Source organism: Sander vitreus, chromosome 23, assembly GCF_031162955.1.
Source record: "Sander vitreus isolate 19-12246 chromosome 23, sanVit1, whole genome shotgun sequence".
NCBI lineage: Eukaryota > Metazoa > Chordata > Actinopteri > Perciformes > Percidae > Sander > Sander vitreus.
The window spans coordinates 15,436,084-15,457,991 of NC_135877.1; the positions used below are offsets into that span (position 1 = coordinate 15,436,084).

Genomic DNA, 21,908 nt, shown 5'->3' on the forward strand with positions numbered 1-21,908 from the left:
ACCCCTCAAGCTCACTAATCAACATGTTTTATCTCATTTTTTTTTATCAGGTTAAAAGAACTACACGTTGTGTGTTTTGTATTCTTAATATAGGGCCTCCATATTTATTTTCCACTGACTAGTTTACACAGTATACTCGTATAAGCGCATTTCCCAAAATGTCAAACTATTCCTAAAAATAAATATTGCTTTCTGTTGCATTGGTTGTAAATTTGAGCATGGGAACCTTTAAACACATTTAGTCAAGCCAGTGTAAAGCATGGTTACAATATACTTGAAAACTCAAACTTTCCTCACTATGGAATGGCACTTAAATACTTCCTTTGTAAGTATCCATGTCAGCAAAACTAAAAAAAAAAAAAATAGCAGGCTCTCTTCAACCAATCAGAATTAAATATTAACTTAGGGCATAATTTAATGTGTCAATCTAAGCTGAGCTGCAGCACACAGGATGCTATGGTCTAGTTCTTCACACAGCAGACTTACATTTAGTATGTGTGAAGACTGTCCCAGATAAAGTGAGAAGACCATGTATGTAATATTCATCGAAATGCTACATATTTATATCTCACACAAACCGTGCTGCAGTCAGACACTGTGTCTGCTCAGGCTGAATGTGGGGCTGTGTGTGCGTGTGTGTGTGTGTGTGTGTGTGTGTGTGTGTGTGTGTGTGTGTGTGTGTGTATAATGACTCAGCTGTAGGGCATTGAAACTTGGCCATTCCACCACGGAAAGTTAGTAAGTCACTGCACAAGACCAGTAACATGCCACATGCAAAATGCCACATACACACCAGCTAGTTGGCATGTGTGTGCTCTCTCTGCACTGATCATCCACACACAACATACAACATTTACAGAAATTATACACCCTTTAAATGGGGTTACATCTGTTTAAAGGCTCAAATGTTCGGGCAGAGGACTGAAGAAGTCACAGACTATGGTGCTAACAAACACTACCACAACCTGCCAGGAAAAGATGAAGCTGTTCAATCAATCTTAAGGGAATGCACCACCAGAAATTTGTTTTTGAGTATCAACTCTTGCAAGCAGCTCAGTGAGGCACAGTGGTGCTTTGAGCTAAATGCTAATGTCATTGTTATGATTCGGCTTTTAGGCCACAACTAATAGGAGACATACCATGATAAAGGTTTACAAAAATATACTTTATTAAACCAAATCAAATCAAATTAGACCATTAAGGCGTGGGGTGGGGTTGTCAGTATAGTAAGTGGTATAAGTGTGCATTAGTGATGGATGTGTGCATGTGAGTGTAAAGTGCAGACAAAGCATAAACATAAATAAACTAAGACAACATAACCAAACCAGAAGATAAAAGGGGAGAGCTGAAACAGCAGCAACCGCCAGACAGGCAGAGTGAGATCAGCGCTGCACTGCAGCCAGGCTAAAATAACCTGGGAACACTCAGGTGTTCCAGGTTACACTAATGATCCACCTGCAGAGTCAGCAGACAGCAAACACAAGACACCGCAGGGGTCGTCACAGTCAGCATGCTAACATACTCCCAATCAGTGGTGTAAGAAATATTCAGATCCTTTATTTAAGTAAAAGTACTAATACCACACTGTAGAAATACTCTGTTACAAGTAAAAGTCCTGCATTGAAAATGTTACGTAAGGAAAAGTATGTAAGTATCATCAGGAAAATATACTTAAAGTATTACAAGTACAGTAGCAGAAAAATCCTCACATTTTAGAAATGTGAAATTATCAAAACAGTTCTGTCAATAAACAAAGTGTTTGATCGTTTAATTATTTCAGCTGTACTTGTAGGCCTATATATTTTTGGGCAGTTTAATTTGAAAATCAAACATCGTATTTTATAAACAACATGTGTTTTATGTACAAAAATCTGAATTTGTAACTAGTAACTAAAGCTGTCAGATGGATGTAGTGGAGTAAAAAGTACAATATTTCTCTCTGAAATGTAGTGGAGTAGAAGTAGAAAGTGGCATGAAAAGAAAAGACTCAAGTAAAGTACAAGTACCTCACATTTGTACTTAAGTACAGTACTTGAGTAAATGTACTTAGTTCCATTCCACCACTGATCCGAATAACAATGCTAAAAGGCTGAAGCTTAGCAGGTATAACGTTTACCATGTTCCCAATCTAAGTTTAGCATGTTAGCATGCTAGCATTTGCTAACAGCTGATGTAAATGTCATTGGCTGCTAGTATTTGGTCATAAACCAAAGTAATAAATACAAATGAAGACCAGATGATGGTGCTATATTTAAGTAAGTAAGTAAGTAAAGTAAGTACAAATTTGTATAGCACTTATCACAGACAGATATGGAAAGTCAGGGGATCACCAAAGTTAAGGGAAATGTGAATACCTGTACCAAATTTCATAGCTAATACTTTTATTTTGACTACAAACTTTTCAGAGACACCTTTCAAGGCTACAGGCAGTGAGTATTTAAGCCTCAATAGATCAGCTTTTATTATTATGCAATGGCACAAGCTGAACATCCTTAAACGGCAATGTAGATCATCAGCAAATAAGTTATATGCAGCTAAGGTGTATCTTACATTATGGTCTTGCAGTTTGGAGCCCACGCGATTGGATCATGGCAAGGTTTGAACGTTTAACTGCTGGTAGGATACTTGTTACAATGACACCATGACACTCACACACACTTTGTGGCTTATATTTGAAGGTTGAGTTAAATTGGTTGGAGTTTGAAATCAAATGTATCACTTGAGCTGTTCAGTTCACTTTAGTGTTACCTGTGACTCGCAAACACATGTAGGTGTTGAAGGGAACATTTGGGAATCAGCTTTTAAAACTGGACACGACTGGCCATGGCAGGCCCTTCACTATCTCAAATGTCACTGCTATAAATACACGCAGACACACAGAGGCATACACACACACACTATACAGGGTTTGTATTGTTAAACTCATAGACGTGAAAAGACACAAAGTGTATGAGTCTTCTCTTCTTGTATGTGGCTTTAACATCCTGAAGAACTGAGTCACTTGGCATGGAGAGCATCAGGTATGAGTGGAAAAAGGAACTGAATAATTTGCACATCAATATGTACAGCTACAGACAAGTTTAATCATTCCAACTTAAAGCTGGTACATGCTGAACATTTTGTCTTGCCAAGTGCAGAACATGAATAACCCAATATGTTCTGGAGAGCTATGAGTGTGAAAAAGAATAATGGAATATAGCTACAGAAAAAAAGTCAGGGCAGCTTTGCTGGGAGGATCCATTTATTCTTAACCTCAAAATGAATTAGGTAAATAAAGAACGTTAAGCTGAATCAGATGTAGGAAAAAATATATTACAGGGAAGTCATTGTAGAAAAAAAAAGGATTCCTAAGGCATTCAGTATGCACGTTGCTCCATTTTTGTGAACGAGTCAAGGCTAAACCACAGCACACCAAGCAACAGTCCAGCGGTAAGGGAGGCTGGGACAGCTTCCTGCTTGAATTAACATAAGCAGAGAGAGAGAGAGAGAGAGAGAGAGAGAGAGAGAGTGTGAGTGAGTGAGTGAGTGAGTGAGTGAGTGAGCATCATGGAAAGTTTGTGGTTTTCTCAGATGAGTCTCTTCCTGATGACTGATGATCAAAGTGGGAAGGGCATAGAGAGTTTCCCCACCTTGTTTTTGTGAAAGGTGATTACCCCGTCTGAGCCACTCCCATACACTCACAGCACAGTGACATCACTCGTGTTTCAGACCTACGTTTCCATTTAGTATGCCGTTTTACATTCTTTGGGTGACATTTCACAAGTTGTTCTGTGTGAGAGTGAGAGTTATGTTGGTAATAAGCTGCTCTCTGCTCCCCAAACGTGGGGATATAATAATGATATTAGTATAGTAAAGTATTTATACTTTATAAAGTAGAATAATATAGAAATACTCAAGTAAAGCATGAACACCTCAAAACTGTACTTAAAGGTCCAATGTGTGGGAATTTCTCCCATCTAGCGTTGAGATCATATATCGCAATGAACTGTCTTGCGTCACGCAGTTCAAAGGAAGTATTACAGCTACAGTAGCCTTCACGCTTTTTTCAATATCCTTTTTCTTTTTCTGGGCGAAGAAGAAGACTCCTGTTCCTGAAACTTGCCGGGGCCGGGAAGCGACTATACCCATTAGCAGCATTAGCATCACCTGTGAGTTTATCTGTAAATGCGGAAGGCGGAGCAGTATGTCCTGTGTGTCCCTTACCGGCTAATGTATTTCAAGTTGGCGCATGAATATGGAGCGTCTACCCCAGTTCATGCAAACGCAAATGTAAAATTTCAAGCCAAAAGGAATACTTGGAATTGATGGTGGTGGTAAATATTAATGAAAAGAACAAGTTTGTGAATGGGCAACACAGATTTTGATAATGAACAACTAAACACGTTACACATTGGACCTAAATACTTAAATGTAAATGCTCATAGTTTCCACCACTGGCACTATATAATTGATGATTGAGGTATAATCAGGTTTTAGTGCAGTCGACGCAAACATGCAAAGGTTCAGGTAGTGAGAAATCCCAACTATTTAACTGCACAAAGGGACACACTGCTGACACTGAAAATGATCCTGCTCAACAATTATCTGTGAATGTGAAGGGAATGTTATTTAGATCTTTTATATGTGTTTATGAATGTTCTGGGAATGTCAAGGCGTTGTTTTGTCTCATGTCGGGATGAATGCAACCTGTTGGTTTAGCTTTTGTATGACCCGCAGATGTTGGTGTCTTTGCTGGTGTATGTGTGTGTGTGTGTGTGTGTGTGTGTGTGTGTATCTCTTTGTACCAAGCATGAGCATATACACCGTGTGTGTTCACCACCATGTTTGGAAAACTCTGCCCACGCTAGGGAGCAGCCAAGGTCTCTCTCTTCACTGCCGACCTGACATTCTTTCCTCCACTGTAGTTCACGTGCGGTTTCAAGATAAAGGCCTCCATTCATTAGTCTGACTGAGGGCCCAACCTAACGACAGGATACCCCACCCTTGTCTGGCAACAACCATGGCCATATTTTATCCGGTGGTGGCACTCACATTAAAAACAACCAGTGGTACAGGACATTTTCTGCAGTCTGTGTGTGTCTGTTTTAGGTACACATAGTCTCTGTCCACTGTTTGTCTTGTACTTTCAGTATCAAAACCACTAGGAAGGCTCTGGGGTTTTCCAGGTTTAATTACCCTTCACATGCTCGCTCTGCTCTTGCATCTACTTTTTTTCTCTTTCTCTTTTATGCTATTTGACTTTTATCTCCCCTGCCGAGCTGCCAAAACTCAATAACACACCCCTACACTCTGTCAGTAATGAGGCATTTGCCTGTTGTGTGTGGTACAGATGTGTGCTATCGTGCTTGCTTGCAAATCTCCTGCCCACTGCTGCTGCACTCCCAGGAGGGAAATACTGCAGGAGAAATGGGTCCAGAAGCTGACTTCCTTCAGCTGTTTGATGTTTGTGAAACATCTCCACACACTGCTGCCAACTTGTGTCACTTGAACATATTACGTTTAAAGTGATAATAAAAACCTGTCTTTTGAGAATCAAACACTCAACTCATGTTAAAATATGCACAGAGGCTTCACTTCTTCTAAAAACATCCTGAAAATGCACTTCTGGCTCTATCGTTAATAATTCTGTCTTGATTGCATGCCATTTAAGAAAACCAATTGTCTATAAACAATACAAGATACTATTGAGCTTACAGAGTTGTGTGTGAGGATAATGATAGATGTGCAATTACTGAAGACATATTTAGCCAAAAATATCAATGTTTGGAGCATGCAACAACATACTGATGGCGAGCAGAGAAGGGGATTCTGCTCATGGAATTATAGAGAGGTTTGTGTGGCTGTTTCTTTTTCTTTTTGGTTTACATGAATGTTAATAAATTAACTACTGAAGCCTTTTTTCCTACAAGTTGTAATAACAAAAAACATGATACGAAAGAACACCTTTCTGATATTCTCAAGTTGACTCAACTTTATTTATTGAACACAACACATCTGATCCAGAGTGCTTAACAGCACAAGCAGGAAACAGACCAAAAGAAAGGACACTAACAGTAGAAAAAACTACTAAATAAAATAAAGAAATAATAATATTAGTTTGTGTTGACCAACACATTTTTAAACGTGACTGAACCAATGCTATAACTTCATGAGGACTGACTGACTTCACTATGTCAGACTCAGCTACAACTCATTTGACGTTGCACTGCATTGGTTCACTGATACTTTGCCCGGACTTGAAAATATTTCACTCCACTGCTGTAAATATTAGAAGAGGAATGTGTGAGGAGTAATGTGAAAAGTCACAGCTTACATGTGAACATCTCTACATAAACCTAAACAGATGTGATTTGTAGAAAATGAAATTCTCAACAGTATTAATCCACATGTGCAAATGTAACAAATGGGGTATGTGTTTTCAAATGTACATTAGTAAAGCAGAGATGTCCAAGCCTTCTGTAGCACACCGAAACTCTCCATTATTTCAGAAAATAGCACGGCGGTGCGTAACTGTGGGTGAAACTGTGACTATGAATGTTTGGTGTGGGGGTTAACAGGTGTGAACTTGCCTGTGATTTGAGGATTTTCCTGTGCACATGAGAGGACCTTTATTGAACATGACCAGGGAGTGAGTCAGTTTTTGTGACAGCGGTTATGAAGAGACCATTGAAGGGTGGGACACTAATGCCAAATGTTACTACTGTTTTGCAGAATATAAAAAAAAAAATCCTATTTTAAAGAACCATTTATTATTTTTCCATATCGGATAAAACACAAACTGAACCGTAGCAAATAACAAACCTTTTAAATGTTACAATTATCTTCCTATATCTAAGAACTGTGTGGTGTATTTCCTTCTATATTATGTGACTGCACTTTGTTGGAAATAAACATGCACTTTTAAATTAAACAGTCCGATCATCATCTAATTATATATATATATATATATATATATATATATAAAAAATCAACTGATAGAATCAAAGCCAGGGGGATTTTATACAATAGACATGATGGACATATTTTCTTCTAAGAAATACCATCACAGTTTAAATATTTGACTGTGTCTGTCGACGGTTTTATCCAAATAATGTTAAAGTAACAACATGAATTCCTAAATTCCAACTGCTAGTTGGACATTATTTCCCATATTTTCAGTAGAAAAACCTACAGTGAAGTAGCAATCAAAAGGCACACTCTTATGCATCATGTCACTTTACTAAAGAGATCAAGACTCAAAATACTCTCAAGACAGTTGAGTGGTCAGAAAAGTGACAGCAGGTAAATAGGCTTACTGGAAAATATTAGAGTTGGCAGCGTGATTAAATCACTATCACACTGATGGTTATTGTGTGTGTTGCATACACACATGTCTACATTTCTGCACACCTTTAGGTCGGTAATTGAGCCAATCAATGTGGTCCGTGTCTGTTTGATTACATCATGATTGGAGCACTCAGCAGGTCATCGTGACTGTGTCTGCAACAACCAAAGCACAGAGGCCTGTACTTTTCCACTGATTCTAATGAGCACGTAGGGACTGGCCTCTGAAAAGAAAGGAGATTGCACTGCTTCCTGGCACAATGTTGCCTCCTCTGTGTTTGGCGTTGATCACACAAGATGTGCTTTTTCAGTTTATGGAGACTCTTCCTGTTTCATACAGTATGTGAATAAACACCCACAGAGCACAATCTTACACACACACACAAACGCACACACACGCACACACACACACACACACACACACACACACACACATGCACATACTGAGAAAGAGAGCAAGAAAGAACCAGGAAATGAGGTGATATGAACTAAGGTAATGTTAATGGTTTCTCTCTCTCTCATCCTGTCTCTGTCTTACAGACAAACACAAACACACACACACACACACACACACACACACCTGTTCTCTAGCCTGCCTACCATGGCCTGACCGTAAAATAAGCAGCAATTAAATCATGAATCCGATCCAAATTGAGATCTTGCAGTGTAAAAACTATTTTTATCACTTTAGTCCTCCTAACTAATACAGTAATTAATGTTTGACCCACACAGCTTGATCATCAATGCATTCTGATTATGGACAAGTGAAAGGGAAAAGGGAAAACTATGTATCGCCAAATACACAAGGATTTAGTGGTCATTTGTGGGCGAAAATTTAACCACTTCCTTAGCTAAATAAACCCTATTGGATTATTTGAAAAATAATGCATTGACACAAAGCTGAAAACAGGTCTTTCTTAGCTCCTGAACAGTTGACGGTTTGAAGTTACATGGTTTTTAATGGCAGCAACGACAAGGTAGGCTATATAGATTTGATTTTATACTCACATGCCCCTGAACTGGATAACTCAAGACTACATACTGAAGCATTACATGAGCTAAACAGTGTAATGTGTTTCTATTTTGGCTTCTTTGTCCTTGATAAGACACAGTGACAAGCTGAGATGAAAAGGAGGAATGGTATGGGGGATGGCATGAAACAAAGGCAGCTGGTCAGCATGTTAAACTCCTATAGGCCACCAGGCGACATGTTGGAATGTAGGTGAAGGAAAGCTACTGCAACCAAGAACCCTTCTTACATGTGTAAAGTCAAGTGAAGTCAATATTGGGGCAAGTCTTGTATATTCTGGAAGTTTATTCAAGCTCTGAGGTGCATTGTAACTACATGTTGTTTCTCCATGTTTAGTTTGTTAGTTAGTTAGCAGACTCCCAATCACGGGCGAAAAGACAATCAGAGATGTTCCTATACCATCGAGAAAAAAAATGGGTTTTTGATTAGGCAAATTAAATGTAAGTGCATAGGCCTACACTACATTTTCGGTCTCACGTTTCCATCTGTTGGTTACAGATTACATTTTAATAGAACACAAAATTAAAGTAGCATAGTTGTAGTTACTGCTCCAGCTTCCAACTTTCTTTGTTGTCGTTTGCTTTTGTTTCCTTTTCTGTTTTTTCTTTTTCTTCCTCCAGTATTTCCGACAGCCTGTGAACGCAGCGCGGTTTCATGCTGTGTATCTCTGTTTATTTTCAGAGCGGTGACGCGGATGTTGCACTCCTCCTATATGTGGCTCGTCAGACGGTGTCAGGACCAGGATTGGTGAGCTGTTGTTGCTGTAGCAGCTTGTGTCGGCCCTGTGGAGAGGGAGGGGGCGCTATAAAAACCCGCTCCCCCACTCTGTGAGCTTCACTCTGGAGGTGGAAAGTGAGTTCGGAGGGTTGGTCGACGTGGCACCAAGGGATCCAACCCCCCCCTGTATTTACCAACAACAGGCGTCTATTTCCCAACACTGTACCGTCCTAACACACGGACTCGCTCAGAGAAAATCTGTCCTCTACCTCGAAAAATAAATGCCAAGAAAAACAACACGAGAGCCAGCAGATAACGTTAAGGATCGCAGCTCTGAAGAAGTGGAGCGAAAGACCAACAGTCGGACAAACACGTAGAGAAAAACCGCAAAAGCGAACGGATCGTCGCCGTTGCCTTTCTCAATGCATACCCTTTGTGCCCGGGGAACGATGAAACCAGAGATCAACGCCGCCGTCGGATTTCTGTCGAGGTTTCTGCGGGTAAAAGGACACGTAAACGACCGACAGGTCCAAACATTCAACCAAAGCTTACAGGACATTTTGTCAGGTAAGGAAATCAGAAAATGATCCATTCGAGTCCACAAAATTACCGCTTTTAAATACTTTATATATTTTTAAGTACAACATCACACGTTTAGTTTGTTTTGTTGTAGCATTAAATGCTTAAATTCGGCTTTTAATTGGGTTAAGAATGATTCAGAAGAAGCCTTTCTTTGTTCTCGCGAGTATCACTAGCAGCACTACCAACGCGCACCACTGTTCGCGCAGGTCGGAGAGGGGAAAAACAACCAAGTATAAACCCAACGAGTGATATTAAGACGGTTTGTCGACGATTACATTGATACAATCGATTTTTTTCACCCACAAAGATACAAAACGAGGTAGTTGGCTTAGTTACTTTGTTATGAAGGAGGGGGGAAAAAAGAGGAGGGGGATGGAAAGAGGCTCGAACAAGGAAGTGCGCCTCGGTCGATAAAGCTCTCAGAGAACTGAGCAAAACAGCCCCCAGTGAGGCTGCTCAATTACGTAATGCATTTGACAAAATGGGTTTATAATGTAAACACGTCCAATGTCAAACCGTCAATCTAGTACTGGAACAAATAAAATAAATTTGTATATAGTTATAGCACAATATCTTTAATACAAAAACATCACAGTGTGCTACTTTTGTGCGTTCCCAATGGTAAGTTAGTGATCTTGTTACACTCGTTTTGGTATTTTTTTTTTTTTTTTTTGTTGGGACATATACATTTTGACCATGCAGTTAAATGGTGGAAATTGTTTTTTTATCACGTCTCCTTTTGATTGTAATGGCTTTAACTCAACACATTCACTATTTACAGTGAAATCAAATCACCCTTTGACGATTTATTTTGCAGGAAATTCGGCCGTAACGTCCTCCTAGCTTCACGTACATGCTTACTTCGAGTATTCTGAGTGTTTTTACAGTGCTGCGTCGGGGATTGTCTCATTTCCTCGTGTAAACACGTTCCAGCCACAGAGCTCTGAAGCTGCTATACATCTGCCTCACTCATCCACTAAGCCAGGGGTCTTCAACGTTTTTTAAGCCCAAGGACCCCTGAACTGAGAGAGACGGATCAGGGACTCCCTAATAAAATAAAGTTGCACATTAAACTGGGCCTACACTTACATGTGGGTGGCCTAAATACTTCATATACCTTTTTTTTAGTGCAAAGAATACAAAGCTATTAAGATAAAAAAAAACTGTTTGCATGATTGTATAAATCATGTTTTATTGTTAAATGTGGCACACTAACCTTCGATCTGTAGGTATAACTATCTGTGGACGACCACCTTACCTATAGGCTAGTAAGCCTATCATCAATGTGTTTTTTTTCCACAAATAGACTGATTTATATTTGCTTATAATAATAGGTTGGATTCATGTTAAGACATTTTAATTTTTGAAGGAACAATTTGGTGGCCCCCCCTGCAGTAACTCTGAGGACCCCCTGTACAGATCTCTGTACTAAGCAGATGACCTACATAAGGACCTCACTTGTATAAAAACACATCTTACTTTGTGGATTGTTACTATCAAAAGCACCAACTAGCAAGAATAATAGCTTTCACTAGCAAAAATAAAAGTACAGATTAGCAAAAATAATAGCTTTATCTAGCAAAAGCACTTAATAGCAAAGATAAAAACACTTACTAGCAGTAATATTGTTGTGGGGCGTAAATAGGAGCATTTGTATAATACAGATATAACTTTATTATTATATGATTTTCTTTAAAGAAGGTCAAAAAGAACAATACAATACCATTTTGTACCAAAAACAAACTGCAATTCATTGTAAGGGGCCATACAATTGCCTGTTACATTATGGTCGTTTTTTTTTTTTAAGGAATTGTTTTAACCAAATCTTGAGCAACATTTCACCATTTTGTTTGTAAACAAGACAAAAGTTGAATGGAGTCTGTGAGGCCTATGTGTGGGGGAGGGGTATTTTTCTGGTGTGTGCCTATAGGAGGGCATTAAAGGCGGAGGCAGCACAGCGTAATCGGCAAGGAAATGGAGGGGAAATCCATGTAACCCACCATATATTTACTGCACAAAAACATTAACTATTCCAAAGTGATGTAAATTATAAGGTTTAATCTGTCACATGGAAGACTCATAGGATTTTATAGTATTTTTAAACGGCTGTTTTTCAAATATAAATGATAATCTAATTAAAAGATTTTTTTTTATTTTTTAAACTGTCTCCTTTTGAGCACGAGGCAGAAACCAAAGTGAGTGTGTGGTAGTATCCTGTCGGGGCTCGTTGCTACTAAACTAGGCCAGCCAGAGCTCTTTTGTGCCTGGAAGCATCACAATCGCTCACTATTGTGTCTGCATGCTGAAAAGCTGGGTGCCTAGCTCTCGTTTGTGCAGAGCAAAGGGAAGGGGAACTTAGACCAAATGACCAACTTGAAATCACGATAGTTGTGTAATTGTAGTCAGAAGAGCTTAAATTTCCTCCTTGTTTGTCAGCAGCAGTGTGATTTGATGCTCTAACAGAATATGGCTTTGAGTGGGTAAATTCCCAACAAGCTAGAAGAGCAGGCCAAAACACAGAATCTCCTAATGTCTGTCTTGTGTTCGAGATCAGCTACAATGAATAAACAACCCTCTTAAGGTTAAACGCACACTCCTCTTCTTACTTTTCTGTTTCTCAATTCCTCTTCCTCCCATGTGCCCTGGTTTTTAAGAAGCTGAGCTACTTTCCCAGCTGCTCCAGGGTTTCGAAGGTAGCTGCTTTTGTGGCTCAGTCGAGGTTGAAAGATCATTCAGCCCCTTGTGCTCTTTCACAAGTGCCAGCCTCTCCATTAGCTCAGCAGTATACGGCCTTCTGTGATAAGACGCTGGGGGAGGCGGGGGGGGTTTATTATACCTTGGATGCATACAGGTGGCCTCCGAGCCCCCGGCCTGAATGCTGGCCTACTTCACTTACCCTGTTTTTCTTTGACCACAATGAAGTTGGATCCAATGGGAATTCAATATGGATGAGCCATGTTAGAGTAAATAAGGGGGAATGTGTGTTCCCTAAAGTGGGGAGGTACAGTAATGAAAAAATCTTAACGAGATTTAAAACTATCCTAGAAAGGGAATTAGGAAGTCCTCTTCATATGCCAAAAGTGAACTTGCAATGAAAGAGTGAGCCAGATTTTACTTCCTCAAACACCCCAAACCAGACAGTCAACCGTCTAATTTTCCTCTCACCGTCTTAACCACTAAAATGACTTCTGAGGAAAAATAAGGTCCTCTCCCTTTAAGAGGCGGGGCCCAGTGTCCCAGATGGCTGGCTGGGACTTCGACACTTTTGGTGTTTTTGTTCAGCCAGTCATGGGAGACTTTGTGACACTGACGACGGCCACGGGAGGGATTGTGCAATTCAATGGCCCTCTTTTTTTGTCACGTAGGCCCAGGGTGCTGCTAGCAGCCTGTTTATAGCTGCTTATCAGGCCTGTAACAGGTGGTGGTTTTTCTTTCCTTTCTTCTTGTAATGCACTCAACTACGCCCTGTACTTTATTGTAGATATTTACATTTGTAAGATATAATTATAATTCATAAGATATAGGCAAAATCTGACACTTGTATCCCTTGTGTTACTTTTGTAACCACAAGTTCCTGTGGATGTTTTACATGGTAACATAAAATGGATTACAGTAATTATAATTTTCTCAATATCTCTAAATTGGTAGCAAGTTACAGTTCATTCCTATTGCATAATAATATATTTTATAATATATCCTATGTTTTTATAACCCAAAAAAACAACACACGAGATCTAGTCCCCTTAATCATTAAGCCATGTTTTGTTTAACAAATTTGATTTGGAAACTACCCAAATGTACTGAACAGGCAGTAGGGGTGTCACAATTAAATCGATCAAAATGAACTTTCGATTATCGAAATCAGGATCTGCGATTTTCCCCATTATTTTTCTGCCTCCATCTCCGCCTACTTGCGCATGTCCAAAGAAAGGAAAACACAGCGCGCAGCTAAAGACGCAGCATAATGTTATCATACCGGTAGCCCGCAGCTGCACTTTTCCAAACACCATGGCCACTGCCGTATTCAGAGATGATGGAGAAACAACAGAACTGGAAAATCCTCCCGCTTTCCTAAAGTCACAGACATAGCAACATTTTGCCTTCCCCTGAGTTCTGTAAACAAACAAGTAACGGTAAAGTGTGTGGGCTCCGACGGGACTTCTTGGTGTATTCATGTGCATCTCCTTAAAGCTATAGTGCATAGTTTCCGCCGCCCCCATGAGGAATTCTAAGTAATGACAACAAAACTGTCGACACGTCCACAAGCCTACTGTGACCGCGCAACTCATTTGGCAATGGCTTGAATGTAACAGACGTTCATTAATATCCAAAAGCTTTAAACTCACGGTGCATTTAATTGCGCCTTGTAAACAGATAATTTCAAACAGTTGTTCTTCTGCCATCTAGCGAATCTTATTGTGACGGTGCCAAAAAATGTTCAATTAAATTGAATCATGACCTTAAAATTGAAAGTCGAATCGTGAACATTAAGAGAACTGTGACACCCCTAATGTTTTTGTTTAAGATTGAATTTATGTTAACCTCTAGAAAGATTTTAGTTAAATCATATTGGTATTATATAATACGGATCTATCACATATAGACCCTCCAAATACACTGAGTTTTTATTTCTTTTTAGAGATTTTCCAGTCTCTACATAAACTGTTTTTTCAGCCATATGTTTATGAAATCACACAGACTTATTTGACTCAAAGTTTAGTCTGTCTACTTTCTTTTTCGACTTTTTGTTCAACCTCAGTTCACTGCAGATCTCAGCTTCACAGCCATGATTGACGTCTGTAGTCAGCAAACAGCAACAGCAAAGCTACACAGCACGTAATTCTTTCCTATTTGGCCCCTCTCTTCTGGGCCTTTTTTCTGAGCATATGACCTGATTTTTGCCCACATTACATGTTATTACAAGCAGCCTGATGGTACTTGCTCCAAAGCTAAACTTTCTCTCTATCTTCTTTGTCTCTCCTCTTTCCTTGCAGAGCAATATAAGCACCACTGGTTCCCAGACAGGCCATGCAAAGGTTCAGGTTACAGGTGCATCCGTATCAACCACAAGATGGACCCACTGGTGGGGCAGGCAGGCCAGCGCATCGGCCTGACCATCCAGCAACTCTACCTGCTGCTGCCCAGTGAGCTCACACTTTGGGTGGACCCCTTCGAGGTGTCCTACCGTATCGGCGAGGATGGCTCCATCTGCGTCCTGTACGAGTCGCAGCCCTGCCCCGTAGGAATGCCGTCAATGGCCACCGCCAGCTCCCCCTCAGGAAACATCGGGACTGGGGGCCCCATGGTGGACAGTCACATCAGCTGCAAGGAGGAACTGATGGTGCTGGGCAGATCCAGTCCCTCCAAAGCCTACAATATGATGACTGTGTCCAGTTAAAGAGGCACGCCGTCACCCCGGCCTGCTTTTGTTCAGGGTCACACCGTGGCTGGTTGGGTCATATGACCAGATCAGGGTGAGCCTTTTGAAGCTAAGAATATGAAATGAAATGAAATGGTGAAAGAAGAAAAAAAACAAAAAAAAACAGAGGATGTGGCCTATCGTCCAGGTGATGGAAACCTTTTAGGTTTAATATTTTTTAACTCCCCCCCCCAAAATTATCTTTTCTGTTGTGTCATTGGATCAGCTGGGCACTCACTTGGAGAGGCTTTGTGGAAATGGAACTTTTGGGGCAGCTAAACCAACCAACCAGGAACCCCCATGGAGACTCTCCACCTACCCCTCCCTCCCCGTCCACCTGTAAACAACATGGTGGTCAGCTCCATCCTGAAGGGGCTTTCATTGACTTTGCACTTTCTTACTTGTGGTTACTATGGGTACATGTTCAACACGCCACCACAAAACACCAAAACCCAAATTGTAAGGATTTTTTTTTTTTAAATCAGGAACTACCCCTTGAATTAAAAAAAAAAAAATCCAGATGTTATTCAATTTGCTGTTTTCACTTATTTTGTTTTCTGGGCTGGGAGGAAGTTGAGGTTTAGACTGAGCCTTTTGCAATCCAAGCTCAAGGTAAAGAAACACCCAATGAGAGCATCTCTATTTTCTATAAGACCCCCTTTTTTGGACCACAGGGAATTAGTTTTCTTTATCTTGTAGCTGAGGAAAAAGGCTTTGGGTATTAATTTTTCCTCCCCCTTCTACCATCAACACCAAGCCTCAGAAATCCTAGATCTCAGCGTTCTCTCGGCCTGTATGTAAGTGCAAGTGAAATGTGTTGTGACACCTGCTGCCTGTGGATACCAGTGTGTCCTGTTGCACTGTCACCCTCCCATCACCCATGTATGTGTAGCTTTCCGGGGGAGGGCAGGGGATCCGTCTCCTCCCCCCTCCCCCTAGTTAATGAATGTTGTTGAAAATCACAATCAAGTTCCTGTGTTGTTAATTTTGCTCCCTTTCCTTCCATCACTTTGTCATCTCCTGCATCGCCAAAATTCAAAGTGTAGCAAAAAATGGGCCTATTTTACCCACGTTTTGGTCATGTGGCCCTGTTAGAATTGACGTTGAATGCACTTTGACGTGAGATTGTGTGGGATGTGTACTTTGTAGTGAAAATCGCCTGCATTCCATCCATTCGAATGTCATCTTTTCACAACCTTTTTATTGCCCTCCCCATTTTTAGCCATTTGTTCATACTGTAGCTCTCACGTTGGGATAGACAAATGTCTATTAAATCGGGAGGATGCAACTCTGGATTTCAAAAACTTTTTTTTTTTACACTGTATTTGTGAACATTTCAGAGCCGTTGATTTTAGGTGGAGAGTATTTTGGGTGGTATATTAGAAACATTCTGTCATCCGTTCATATGGCACTGTTCGCTCTGGCAGGATGCAGAGCTAAGCTGTTTCCCCCCCCCTGACACACACAGATGGTGATTTGTGTTGCTGATAAAAAGTTAGTCTGAAAGGTCTGGACTAAGTGATGACTGTGTGAGATTTTGGCCAAAGGGAGGTCTGGAGCACCGACTGTTTGAGAATTTATTTTAACTTCAGTTTAAAACAGGCCTTGTCAGCCTTCTATTTTTATTTAAATTAGCTATTTCCAAGGTCTTGTTAAAAGGAGAGACTTATCCATATGTGTGCATTGAAGGTGCATTGCCTTACGATGACCTCATTGTCATGAATTATGAGCCTTTTTTTAAAACGAATATCGGGCTTATTTGAGCCAGCCTGGCTCATTTGCTGCCTGGACCCTCATTGGAGGAGTCCATATTCCATCCTGGCAGCTTCAAACCACCCCCACTCCTCCTGTTGTGGGGGTTAGAGTGCCTCAATTGCCACATATCACCCCTCAGCTCAGACCTCCTGTTCAGCCAAGAGCAAGCTGCTAGCTGACCCCCTGTGGATGCAGGTAGACTTAATGTGACACATATCATCATCCATCACTGCGAGGAGCTGCGTAAGGAAGGCGGGGATGGGGAGCTGGTGTGAGAGAGGGGGGGCCAGGGCCGGACTCTTTTTGTTCAGGGCAGCTAAAATCCCTCCAGCCCCCTCTCTGGACTTATTCAACATCCCCCTACCAAGCCCTCGACCCTCCCTCAGCAGTGATGGATAAAAATAACCAGCACACGCGCTTGCCGTGCTTAAGCTGCACTAGGGGGGGCTAGTGAGAGTGGAAACATGGATCAAAGATGAAGAATTGAGGGTACTAGGCCACTGTTTTCTGTTTTCATCTCACTGGATTGTGCTGCACTCATTACTGAGTTTGAGTAGCAACTTTGTTTACATGCATATGAAAGGGTGTGATGGCTGTCTGACGTACCCCCACCTCACTCCTGTTTGTGGGGCCGAGTGGTTAACGGCAAGCTGGAACAGATGCTGGGGGCGGCTACGGGCTGCGTTTTGGGCCTTAGCCGCTGGCCGAATCTGTCACAGCAGGCTGGTTCACTGCTCATCACTAGACCGATGGGTGTTTAAGCTCCCGTAAGCCTGAGAGGATCATGGGTAATATAGCTATAGCCTTTGACGCACTGCAACCCCCTAACTCCCCCTACCCTGCTCACTGCTGATGCTCCCTTCAGCAATCTGAAAAGCAGTGACTCCATGTTGGCCAGATGGGAGAGGAGCTTGCCCAGAGCTTTGGTTTCCATGATGGACACCAGCTTTAAAATCTCACTGCTCCATTATAGCTTTTTTTTTAATGTCATGTGACAAGGTGTTATGAGATTGGTCTATATTTCAAACACGAGATGATTGTCTCGTCTTCACTTTTCTCTAGATGTATTTTATGGTCATCTTTCCACTCTGCCATCCCCATTTTCTCCTCTTTATCTTTTTTTAAGAGGATTTTTAGTCTGGTTATCTAACCCCCTTTTTAACAGACCTTGTTTTTTTAGAGCTACAAAAAAGCAAAAAAAAGAAATGAACCCAAATCCCCTTGGACACCTTCTCAACTGTACTACCACCACCCAAAATGGTTTTAAGTCCTAGGTAATATTGATTTATTGAAATGGCACCCATTCAGCTTGTGCGCACATAGGTTACAGAATTGTCGTGAGAGTGCTTTGAGTAGTCAGAGGTAAAATAGCACATAAAATGCACTAAATATGTCAAGTTGAAGTTGTGTGACACTTTTTTTTGAGACGCGAGGAGTCTCTCCTGGAATGTATTGCCAAACTCAGGCCTCGGACATTCAATAAATACCCTTGTGGAGAAGTTGTGCATGTTAAGACATGAAACAGGAAGGGAACAGCAGTTTTGTTGTATTTGTTGTTGTCGTCAAAATTGTCATGGATTAGTTTAATTATTGCCACTTTCACATTTGAGTTGTTTTACATATTGTAGAATGTATTGTGACTGTACAACATATGATAGAGTACATAACATTACACATGGGAAGTGCCAATAATTGCTATCCTGAGGTGTTTTTTAGATTTATTCCTTTTTTGTATTTCATCTTTTAACATGGATAACGCTTTTCGTAAGTGAAGCCATTTTGTGATGGGAGTGTTGGAAAGGACCAAAGTTGTTTTGGTAAAAAAAATTATTAGTTTCCATGATCTGTAATTGTAGACGTATCCTTTGTTTTTCTTTTCATTTTTTTTTTCTATTTACGTACAAAACCAGAAAATAGACAAAAAAATCTGAGCTTACCCAAGAAGAAAAGCTGTCTATCTTGTGATCTCATGTCAGTACACCTTTTATCGTGTTCAGTTTCTTTTCCTTGGGTATGTTGTGATGAACTGCTGTAAATTTGTACAGTTCATGTAAATTGATTGTGCGGAAGTTGTACAGATTTCTATATTTTGGAAGAAAAGTTTTTTTTCTCTGTAATAAAAGATTTCCTATCTTGGCATCATATCCCCTGTGAGCTGTCTCATTATTTACTCCGTATTATTAAATGACATGACTAAAGGCATGCATTAAACATTGAATTCAATGGTAGAGGCTTGTACTTTACATTTTATGGTTTACCTGAGGGAGGATCTTAAACTCTCTTCTTCCTCACGTACATTTGTCCCTCTTTTTTTCAAATATTTGAGGTGAATACTTTGTGTATTAAGAGATTTTAGGTCACACATTCTATAAGCACATTATCCTACTATACAGCTGATACTGGCTCAGTTTTATTTAGAAAATAAGAAGAAAAAAGGTAGTGCTCATATTGTGCCATAATTTATGTTTAAACAAGAAAATCTGAACTGGATGACTGTAGCTCCATATTTTGGGAGTAACTGGAACATTTCATAAGCCCTTCACTGCTTTCCCTTAAAAGGACTGTTGCTTGCCCCGATCAGCAAATCCAATCACTTCACGTCCAAATGCACATGTTTTCAGACATTTGGATCCAAACTCAGCCCTCCGTTCTCCGTCCAAATGGACCTGACAGTGCTTCCCCCTCTTCAATGATAGGATGTGACAGATGGTACCGTTAGCAAGGATTCTCTCAAAAATCTCAGGAAAAAAGTGATAACTCTGCCAGGGCACAGATATGCACAATAACGTGCACCCGAACCAGCTGACTCTGCAAAATGCAGTTTGGATTTAGACTGCAATCCTTTGCAGTCCCCCCAGGGTGCCAAGCAGCAGGGGGAGAAAGAAAACATTTGGCTCATTTTGCCACACAGACAAAGGAGGAAACGAGAAGAGCTGGTTTAGCAGGAGGCGATGGCGTGGTGGGGCGGAGGACACAGAGAGGGAGGGTGACTGGGCTTGTGTTTAAGTTGGGTTTTAACTCTTCAAACATAAGCATGATAAGCATGAGGCCTCAGCAGCTGGGGAGTATGGGTGTTGAGAGATATTGAATCATATTAAATAATTTTTTGGTGCAAATTCTCTACTGCTTGCTGCTAAACGTCCCTCTTTGATCCCTGTGGAAGCAGGTCAAAGATTCCCTGTATGGCCTGGTGTGGTTGCTTTTGTAGAAAAATATCATCTGGGTGGGGGAAGTGAATAAAGAACCATCCAATATTAACACAAAGCACAAGTGAGCCAGATTTAACAGGATTTTGCAATCCTCCCCGGGCATGGTTTTGCAATGACTCATTTGAGCAAGATGTTTTGACATGTTATTCATCTCTGAAAAATAAGAAGTGGATTGCAGTGGGTGTGCTTGTACCCAAACGTATCATTTTGATATAATAAATATTTGATAGCTGTTGGAACATGTGAGGTGATTTTTAACAAATATGGCTCTAAATGTTTTTTTAAAGGCTCAATTTATGCTTTAGGCCAGCCAAATTAAGGAAATGAACTTCACTACAATTTTACGTAAATGAAGAGATAGAAGACATCAGCATGAATTCTATTGCAGCATATGTCAGAATATCATCAAATTGCATTGGACTTTTAGCTTGGCACTGATGAAACATCAGTGTAATAATTTCTACCCTCCCACTCACATAGCAACAGAGGTCACCCTGTACAGATGGTTTGATTAGGTAGTAAGTTCTGGAAGGTGTGGCTGATTACCACGCAAAGATAAGGAGTGTACTGAGATTATTGTAGTCTGATGCTACAGTAATGGTATGGAATGATAAGTAAAGTCAGGCCACCTTAGTCTGTGTAAAGTTATTAACCTTAATCATTTAATATTAAAATGTTTTGACAACGCACCAACATGTCAGCTTACCCTGTACTCTGTCCTGAACCAAAGTTCTGTCCTCTGAGTCTGTGGCAACATTTATGTACACTGAGTCTGAACATTGTGCACAAGAAATATGTTGCTGTCTGAGAACAAAGGCCTGGTGAGTGACAATGTGAGCTTGGTGTGTCTGCTAACAGGGGGAGGCAGACATCTGGGACCCGCTTTATTGCCAGCAAGATGACAGAGTAGCCCTCCCGCAGAGAGTGTGTGTGTGTGTGTGTGTGTGTGTGTGTGGGTGTGTTTATGCTCCTCTGCCTAAAGGACAAAAGCTATGCCACAGCTGCATAAGTCACACAGCCCTTTTTGCAAATCCACCTCACACTGTGGACTTTGTGTGTAATTACTTCACTACCTCTCAAAGTCAGGTGTAGGACTGAAGAGGGTTTCCAGGCATCCCAAGCACAAAGAAAACTACTTTGATTTAGTTATTATATTATAAACTATTGAATGCAGAAACACAAAAATCAACACCAGACTGTTTTTTCACTGGGTTTTCACGTTATTAGTATCCTCGAGAGTGTGTGCGTCATTCAGAAAGCCAAGGACAAGTTGATTCCTCTCTGAAACAGATCCCTGCCCTGCCTTTGTGGGTCTCCAGAGTATAGAGGCTGTACCAGCTCTCTCCTTCCCCTCAGGGCACTATTCATCCTCAGCCCTGACATCTGCGTTGTCCCGCTGCACACGCCCTTCCCGCCAGCATCCATACAGGGACAATGAAGAAAATAGAAGACTGTGGGGACAAAGACGTCCAGCTAATGCTCACTAATGCTGGGTGGATTGACGGAGGGAGGGGTCTTTAGGGACGAGATTACTATAGTGTGACGGTGTATGATAACTGGGAATGGAGGTCTGAGAGTCCAAAATGGGGAGGAAGTTATTGTATTGTATTCAAACGACAATGTTAAAAACAACAGACAAAGCCAGAAATCCTGGTGTAATTATGGACTCAGACCTGAATTTCAACAGCCACATTAAGACAATAACAAAGTCAGCCTATTACCACCTTAAGAATATATCAAGAGTTAAAGGACTTATGTCTCAGCAGGATTTGGAAAAACCTGTCCATGCTTTTATGTTCAGTAGACTTGACTACTGTAACGGTGTCTTTACAGGTCTCCCTAAAAAATCAATCAGACAGCTGCAGCTGATTCA

General features: G+C 40.8%; 1 protein-coding gene across 1 annotated transcript; it reads left to right on the top strand.

The window, feature by feature from the left end:
* Positions 1-9,174: 9,174 nt before the first annotated feature.
* Positions 9,175-16,565, top strand: btg1 (B-cell translocation gene 1, anti-proliferative). The gene is made up of 2 exons (XM_078242637.1): positions 9,175-9,637; positions 14,647-16,565. The coding sequence occupies exons 1-2, from the start codon at positions 9,493-9,495 to the stop codon at positions 15,048-15,050; spliced, it is 549 nt and encodes a 182-aa protein (XP_078098763.1). The 5' UTR covers positions 9,175-9,492; the 3' UTR covers positions 15,051-16,565.
* The last annotated feature ends 5,343 nt before the right edge of the window (positions 16,566-21,908 follow it).

Coding starts and splice junctions, on each gene's coding strand:
- btg1 (XM_078242637.1), top strand. CDS start 9,493: ATGCATACCCTTTGTGCCCGGGGAACGATGAAACCAGAGATCAACGCC. Junction 9,638..14,646: donor CTTACAGGACATTTTGTCAG/GTAAGGAAATCA, acceptor CTTTCCTTGCAG/AGCAATATAAGCACCACTGG.